At 35.7% G+C, this 9,446-nt stretch overlaps 1 protein-coding gene across 1 annotated transcript; it reads left to right on the top strand.

The window, feature by feature from the left end:
* Positions 1 to 4,762: 4,762 nt before the first annotated feature.
* LOC145108442 (flavonoid-6-hydroxylase-like) lies at positions 4,763 to 6,739 on the top strand. The gene is made up of 2 exons (XM_079045470.1): positions 4,763 to 5,717; positions 5,941 to 6,739. The coding sequence occupies exons 1-2, from the start codon at positions 4,767 to 4,769 to the stop codon at positions 6,571 to 6,573; spliced, it is 1,584 nt and encodes a 527-aa protein (XP_078901596.1). The 5' UTR covers positions 4,763 to 4,766; the 3' UTR covers positions 6,574 to 6,739.
* The last annotated feature ends 2,707 nt before the right edge of the window (positions 6,740 to 9,446 follow it).

Raw genomic sequence — 9,446 nt, 5'->3', positions numbered from 1 at the left:
GCGAAAAATAAGAAAGAATATTTTCACATTCCCTAAAGTGGTTTTATGATTTATTAGAGCTAAATAAAAAGAAAATTAAAAACCATACTAAACAGTAACAAAAGTCATTGAAACTTCATGGGGAATGTTTATTAACTTAAAGGATCATCCAAGAATTTTTCCAGAACTTATTTACTAGTGTAAGTATTTTATATGATTTAACACTCTGTTTTCTTATTATTTTCATATAAAAATAAAAAAAATATATATTGAGCTGAAAATTTCCAGAATGCATCTTCATACAATTTAATAACAATGAAAAATTGTTTTCTTATTTTTGATGTTGAAAACCATGCCTAAAGGCTCAATAAATTATAGAGAAAACTTGGTTCTTGTAATTTATGTAAAGATTATTGATGTTACTATGACAATTTTTGCAACATGTTACAAAGACTTTTGAATCAAGATCTTTTTGTACCTATTAATACATGATATTAAGAGTTCAAAATAATTTTTGAATGACTTTTAGTGATGAATAAGTCCTTTGAACATGCAACACAAAACAAATGTTCATAAGGAAAGTGCTGTTTGAGCAACAGTTTTGTAAAAATTGGTAAAAATCGAAATATTGGAATTTTCCAGTGAGGTCAGATGGGTTTGAAAGCTAACTCAAAATATTATATTTTCGAAAACGAATAACGAATTTTGGTTAAGAAATGAGTGAGATATGGCAGTTTAAAGTCAGGTAAAGAAATCTGGCAGATTGCATGCATGGTGATTGGTTAGAAAAATGAGTTTTCATCATTTCTTTGAGTAAATCTTTTGAAATATTTTAAAAGATATCATGATAAACTTATATTCTAGTCATGTTTCCAGAGATCAAAAGATTAAAACTTATCAAAATGTATACATTCATTTATGAACAAAATTTTGTTTCTCAAAAACTCTTAACTTGAGTTTGATGTTTTAATCCTTAAAATCGATTTTTGCACTAAGATCATGAACATGCAACCTTGTTTATCATACATGCATGGTGTTAAAACACATCCATGATGTTCTAAAAACCATTTTAACAAAAAGAAAACAAGTTTGAAGAAGATGAAGAAGTAGAAGTCGATTTTTGACGTAAAATGCACATGCATGGCTTAAATCATTGTTGTGGATCTTCAAGAGATGTATGTTCTTTACCTTAAATTTATTTGTGGCTTGAAAAACCCTTATGAATCTCCATAATTTCGTGGTTAATAGGCTGTGGTTGTGGTGTTTGGAGAAAAAAAAAATTAGAGAGAAGGTAGAGAGAGAAAGAAGAGAGATGTGTATGTGTGTTGGAGAATGAGAGTGTGAGAGAGAGATATGGGAAGAGAGGGGTCCGAAATTTTGAGCATAATAACCCTTTCTCATTCATTTTGTTTTATAAAATTTAAGTTATTTTATAAAATATCTAAATTTTATATAAAATGTGCACTAAAATCAAGTTTTTATTCATGAAACCTTGATTTTTGACTTATAAATTAAGGATGAATGTTAATGACTTAAATTTTTATTTTCCTTGATTATATTTCCCTGAATTTAATTGTTTTAAGATAATATTATGAGTTTCATAACTATTTTTATAGAATTCTTGATGTCAAATTTTATAAAATTTAGGTTTTAGGGTTTTTAGGGTTTTGAGAATTAATAAATCTTTAGATATCAAAATCAATAGAATCTTTGAGACTTCAATTTATCTTATGGTATTATAACTCTTTTATAGTTATAAATAATATTTGTAACTTATTTTATCGGTTTATTGGCATTCTATGTAGTGGTTTCGAGATTCAAACGAAATTGAGGAAATCAAGTATACTAGTCCTAGTTTTCAACTCTGACTTAAGTTTCTATGAGGCTCCAACCTAATTTCTACTGCTAGGTCAAGTGCATAATGTGTGTATATGATTCATGAAAAGGTGTTTGAGTCAAAGAGTGACCCAAATATGGATAGTCACTACAGTTAAGTAGTAGTAGAATTCACATATCAATGTGAAATCTAAGTACACTATCATCCGATCCTACTTGTTTCCAAGTTTCTAGTAGGTTATAACTTAGCTTCTAGTTACTAAGTCTATTATGTGTCGTGCCTATATGTGCAACTAAGTTTATTCAAGTCTAGAACCGACTCGAATTTTGACGGTTGTCACACACCATATCTCGCAACAATTTCATCTAAGTATACTTGTGCATATTTCTCCATTCCAGTTGTTTCACGCATGTCAAGAAAATGTGCACTCTTAGTCAGCCGGTCGACAATTACCCAAACGTTATCATTCTGTCTTGCAGTATTTGGCAATTTGGTAATAAAATCCATGGACAGCTATTCCTATTTCCACACGGAGACACTAATACCTTCTGGACTTCCGTGTGGTTTTTGGTGCTCCGCTTTGACTTGTAAGCATACTATACATTCCTACACATATCTTCCAATGTCTCTCTTTATCCTAGGCCACCAATAATCATCATGTATATCATAGTACATTTTACTAGTACCAGGATGTATTAACAATTTAGACTTATGTGCTTCGTCTAAAATCTTCTTTCTCAATCCACCAATCTTTAGGACCCATATTCGATTCTTAAAATACTTTCAGTCTGCATGGATCATCAAGTAAAATATCAGCATAATGTAGCATCCATTCTTTCTTCACATTTTCTGGCTTTAAGGCCTTTACTTGCCATTTTTCTAGCTCATCAAGACTAGTGAACTTTATGTTTCAGGTACTTCGGTTTTCAAAATGGAAGAGCTCGGGATGATTGCAGAGCAAACACCACATGTTTCCGCTTTCTGTGATTTACTCTAATTGGTGATGTTTTAACGAATCTATGATTTACTCTGATTGGCGATGTTTTCCACGAGTTGCAGAAAGCGAATCATTTAAACCCGTCAAGAAATTCATAATTTGTTCAGATTGAAAATATTTTCCAATTTTGTTCACACCATCGCATTCACACTTTCCACATGAGCATTTTGGTCTAAAATTCTCAAGTTCTTCGGATAACACTTTAATTTGGTGAAGTAAACGCCAACTGAATCTTGATTTTGATTGAGATTCATAATTTTTCAGCGAATTTGGAAGATCCGAGGCGCGTTGCTCTGTTGATAGCGATCCTTGAGATCTTCCCAAATTTTTTGAGCAGAATCAGTAAACATGATGCTCGTTGAGATTTCCTTAGAAATGGAATTGAGAATCCATGAAATCACAAGTTGATTATTTTGCGTCCATGAACTGTGATTGATGATTTGAGAAAGAGGAGGTTCAGGTAAGGATACATTAATGAATCCGACCTTATTTTTAACAGAAATAGCAATCATCGTGGATCTACTCCATGCTTACTAGTCTGTGGCGGCTGAGAAACAACAATGAAATCGGGATTATCTGAATGATGAATGTAATTAGTCGACATTCTATCATCAATCGGTGAAATGCTCTGATGTTGTGAACTCAAGATCAAACGAAATCAAAAGAAGATCAAATGGTGAATCGATTTCAGAAATCAAAGATCCAAAGAAGAATATGACGGGAATCGATCAAGAATTGAGCGAAAACGAACTATAGTTGCTCTGATACCATATCAAAGAATAGAAATGAGGAAAGAAACATCTCGAATTTCATTGAATCGATCAACAGATTACATATATGGAAGAAGAAGAAATAACAACTAACTACCATAACTAACTTTGACACATAATTACACTTTAAACCTTCTACTAATACTATTTAGATTTCTAACCCTGTGATACGTGGAGAATGAGAAATAACTTGTGAGGCTGCAGTTAGTTCAAGAAGTCCAACATGCTCAAGTTTCTGATTCAACGCCTATTAATCCCATTGATTGTCATTTAAAAGACATCAGATCATACACTTGCTAGTTCAAACATTTAAGGATTCATTTAAATCAAAATACTCAGACTAAGACATCAAGGTGGTCATCAAACGTTGGATTACTATGGAGTCCACGTGTTTTCTCGGGGTTCAATTTTATTGAGTATTGGGGTTGCTCTCGTTTTGCTTTTTCCATTTCTTGCTATGTATGCCTTTTTCATATATAAAACTACCGTTTCAAAAAAAAAACAAAAAAACAAAAACAAAAACGACTACCGATATTTCATTTTATAGATTATTAGTTAGAGAATAAATTAAACTCATGTTTGGTTCATGTATTGCAAAGGAATTCGAAAGAATTGAAGTAAAAGATTCGGTCGTTGACGTATTTAGCTGACAAATGAATGAAAGTTAATTTGGTGAAAATACATCTAAATCCACAATTCAAAGATTCTAACATTTTTGACACAGGGCCTATAAATTCCATTCCTAAATTATGTTCCCTTCTCAAGTAAATGTTGATGTTACATTTTCATTCACTTTAATAAAACAAACTGTCTCTAGCAAAGATATATGTGCATTTTTTTTTTTTTTGACTTTTTCTTTGTTCAAACACATTCAACATCATGATTCTATCATTTCTATGACACATCGCCAATAAATCACTTTAATTCCATTCCTAAATTATATATGGTCTATTTAAGTAAATGTTGATGCTACATTTTAATTAAGTTTTTAATAAAAAAATATTGTCTCTATCATTGTCTTAAGCCCACTTTGTTGACTAGACACATTCAACATTGCCATCTCTATATATTTATTTATATATTATATATTCATGTTTACCTGCAGCCAGGGAGTTCAATCTCTATATATTATGAAACCTATGTAACATCATTTTCATATTATTTCTTTCTGGACGTAGAAAACATGGAGTTGTTTCTCCCATTTTCAGCGACTATCGCAGCAATTGTTTTTTCTTTTCTACTGAAATTCCTGCTGCAAAGATTTAAAGGAAATAGAGGGAAGAACACAGAACCACCTCAAGCAAAGGGCCGATGGCCCGTAATCGGACACCTGCGCCTTCTTGGTGGACCCGAATTACCTCACAGGGTCTTAGGTGGATTGGCTGATAAATATGGCCCCATCTTCACCATCAAGCTTGGTGTTCACAATGTTTTGGTGGTGAGTAACGCTGAGATGGCGAAAGAGTGCTTTACCACAAATGATAAGGTATTTGCAAGTCGACCCAAATCAATGGCAGTAGAACACATGGGCTATAACTATGCCATATTGGCTCTAGCTCCTTATGGGGACTACTGGCGACAAGTGCGCAAGATCATGACGCTTGAGGTTCTCTCTCAGAGACGAGTGGAGATGCTTGGACCTCTTCGTGCTTCAGAGGTTAAAGCATCCATGGAAGATATATATAACGCTTGGGTAAAGAATAAAGAAAATGGAAGTTCCGACATGGTAAAGGTGGATATGAAACAATGGTTTCAGAACTTGATATTAAATGTTGTCGTCAGGATTGTTTCAGGAAAAAGGTTTTCACCTGATGACAAAGAAGGGGTTCGATTTCAAAAAGTGATAAGGAAATTCTTTGTGTTATTGGGCACATTTGTGGTGTCTGATTTTATTCCATATCTGAAGCCTTTGGACCTGGGAGGATACGAGAAAGAAATGAAGATCACAGGAGAAGAGATGTACGAAATTGTTACAGGATGGCTAGCGGATCACAAGAGAGTGAGAGCGGAGGAAAAGCAGCAACATGAAAGAAGCCAAGTCTTCATGGATGTTCTGATTTCCGTTCTTGAAGGTGCCTCCCCAGAGGAATTCCGTGGTTTTGACCATGATACCATAATCAAGGCTACATGTTTGGTAAGCCTAATTTTTGTCTCCTCATCATTATTTCGTCTTATACATCACCAATGCTATACGACTACTATTACTAAAGTTTGTTAATCGTTTATAGTTTCTTCCACATTCATTATAATATTTGCAATAGTTTTCAGTGGCAAAGATAAGTTATGCGAAAAACAAAATTATCAGCATCTTGCTTGAAACCTAATACAAGAAATTTGTTTTAACTTCAAACTTGCAGACTCTTTTAGCTGCCGGATTGGACACAACGTCTGCAACGTTAACATGGGCTTTATGTTTGTTGCTCAACAACCCAAGAGTATTAAAAATTGCCCAAGATGAATTGGATGAGCATGTTGGAAGGAAGAGAAAAGTAGAGGAGTCGGACTTGAAGAACCTTGTTTACCTTGATGCAATCGTTAAAGAAACACTGCGTTTATACCCGCCTGGACCACTAAACCTTCCTCATGAGTCCATGGAGGATTGCATTATTGGTGGGTACAAAATCCCTAAAGGCACACGTTTATTGACTAATCTTTGGAAAATTCAACATGATCCTAATAAATGGTTAGATCCTGAAGAATTTCAGCCAGAAAGATTCTTGACAAGTCATAAACATGTTGATGTCAGGGGAAACAATTATGAATTGCTTCCTTTCGGTAGTGGTAGAAGAGTATGCCCTGCTATTCCGTTTGCTCTTCGGTCTTTGCATATAACTTTAGCTACTTTAATACAACAATTTGTGCTTAAAAAACCATCGAATGAACCCATTGATATGAGCGAAAGCGCAGGAGTGACTATCAGCAAAGCAATCCCACTTGAGGTCCTTCTCGCCCCTCGTTTATCTCTTGATATGTACCCTTTTGGTGCATGATATGTCAGCTTCAAAGCAACTACAAGCTCCAATGACACCTGACTATAAGCCCGCACCCTAGACCCATCGATGATTAATTGCGAATCCACTCCTGACTAGCCTTATCAATAACTTGTTTAGTCATACTAAGTTTATTTTCGATCATCCGTATCTTATGCATGGATTTTACTTACTGATGTTTGTAATTCAATTATCAATAATAAATAATTCTCTTTATATATAGAGAATTCCTTGGTTTATAATTCAATTATCAATAATAAATAATTCTTAGCATGCAAATATTATTTCCATATTTACTTAGTATTGTTGTTTACACGAACTGTGCTCAAGTAAAACGTGTGTAAACATGGCAAGAATTCGAGTAAATAAGAATAATATCAATTTAAAAATAAAACTAAGATATCAAACAATCGCCAACAATAATAACAATAATAACGACGTAGTAAATAAAAGAATGTAAGGTCACACCTTATGATCTGATGAGTCAAAAACACGACACACTGATAGATCAGCGTCAACGTCTACTACATCTACAGCATCATCGTATTAAGCTTATCACCGTCAACTTACAGCTCAGTTATCCGATTGTAATATTTTGTATATTAGATAATGATATAGATAAGTATAGAATAGATTACAGATCCGATATCTTTGTGATAAGATTGGTTCTTAGTATAGATGTAACACCCCAACACTAAAATGACCATAAAGCCAAAAATATGCTACATGCATATTCATAACTACAATTCACATCAGTGGCCCAAATACAAAGGCATGGATACAAACCAACTAATAGGGTTTTACAAAGTTTCATAACTAGTTGTATAAATACATGAATACCCAGGAATTTTGTAATACATATACATATATGTATACCAAGTACAAACGTAGTAGTGTTAACTACTTTAAGTCCTCCAACAAAGCCTATCTACTATGGTTGCTTATCACCTGAAATAGTTAAACACTGAGAGGGATAAGCGGGTGTCGCTTAGTGGGTTCAAAATAGATACAATATAATGCTATATTTAACACCCGGAATCTAGATGGCCAATTAAGGAAAGATAATCTAAGAGGTCAACTCGTCGAGTTCAAGGGGGAGAACTCGACATGTTGGAATAATTTGGCACCCGGGAATTTAAAAACCAACTCGAAGAGTTGGGGACGACCAACTCGACGAGTTGGACGGGGTTTGGGAAACCCTAAATCCGGGATTTTGCCACTATTTAACCAACTTAAGCCTCTCATGTTGGCCTCATTTCCAGCCTCCAATGTCCTAACCCTAAATCTCGAAACCCTAAGCTACTTTGAGTGATTGCGAGCCATTTTGGGGTGTTTTTGGTGTGTATTGAAGCCATTGGAAGAAGGAAAAGCTTGAAGACACAAGAAGGTGCTTATAGATCCAGATGCCTTGCCTCATCCACGACATTTTGCTGGTATAAAGCTTGAACCTTGTCTTGTGGTCATTTAGATCTCCATTTTAGAGTTCTTTGCTTGCTTTTGGTCCGAATGACATGGTTCTTGGGATGTGGACGTCCCAAATGGAGAATACTTCAGATCTAGGGTCTTGATGGGTTTTCATGGCATAGAGGTGCCAACTTTATGGCCATGTAAATCCCATGCAACCTTCAGACCATCATTTTGGCCTTTGGGAGCTTCTAAGGGCCATGCATGTAGAGAAATCTGGAACTTTACGTGATCTTTTAGTCCCTAGAGTCCAGATCTATAACCTCATGGTCTGTATTGGTGTTTTAGTGGTTTTTGGATTAAGACTTTGGTCTTTTTTGGTTAGGGTTTGAGTCTAATCTCTTTAGGAAGGATATTAATGGGTAAAGTTGGAAACTTTGCCCTTCTAGAGGCATTTCCAGATGAGATCTGAAGTATAGAGTTTAGATCTGAAGAATGGCTTAATGAGTTAAGAAGGGGGTAACAGACAGAGGAACTCGACGAGTTCATGGAGGAACTCAACGAGTTGATTTGAAATGTCCCGACTCTGTTGATAAGGAAGAACCTAACGAGTTCATGGAAGAACTCGACGAGTTGGATCGCGATATCACGATTCTATGATTCATGGAAACTCGGCGAGTTGAAGGGTAACTCGACGAGTTGACTCGGAACTTTGACTTTGACCTTGACCAAAGTTGACCCTTAAGGGGTTATTAGTATGAAAGAGTACTTAAGGAAATCTTTTATGTTTAGGGGATTGAGTTGGATTTATATTCGGAGTCGGGGACTATTCAGCTGTTTTTTCCAGTATTTGAGGTGAGCTACCTTCCCTGTATAAGTGGGTCGAAGGCACTAATGTCGGCCCACTAGTAGTTGTTTATAGTAGAGATGATTGTCTTTGTGATAATTGTCTGGTATGCCACTATCTGTAGAGATTTATGTGCTTGTATGCTATGTTATTATGTGGTAGTGGTAGGTGGAGTGAGATAGACCCCGTAACTGGTTGAGATAAACCGGAGGGTAGGTCGGCCAACCAGATATGCCTGACAGTATGTTATGATATATTGTTATGTGGTAGTTGTAGGGGTGAGATAGACCCCGTAAACGGTTAAAATAAACCGGAGGGTAGGTTGGGCACCCACATATGCCTGACAGGGTAGGTCGAGCACCCAGATATGCTTGGCATGGGTAGGTCGGGCACCCAGGTATGCCTCACATGGGTAGGTTGAGCACCCAGGTATGCTCAGTAGGGTAGGTCGAGCACCCAGATATGCTTGGTAGGGTAGGTCGGGCACCCAGATATGCCTGACAAGGTAGGCTGGGCACCCAGATATGCCTGGCAGTATGTGATTATGTGGTATGATGGGGGAACTCACTAAGCTTTGTGCTTACAATTTCTGTTTTGACCAAGCAACTCCAAATATCCCGTA

The sequence above is a fragment of the Lactuca virosa genome, chromosome 4, assembly GCF_052849685.1.
Source record: "Lactuca virosa cultivar CGN04683 chromosome 4, Lactuca_virosa_CGN04683_v6, whole genome shotgun sequence".
NCBI classification, from domain to species: Eukaryota; Viridiplantae; Streptophyta; class Magnoliopsida; order Asterales; family Asteraceae; genus Lactuca; species Lactuca virosa.
Note: the sequence above shows the minus strand (reverse complement) of the source record. Positions and strands in the feature narration are given on the sequence as shown.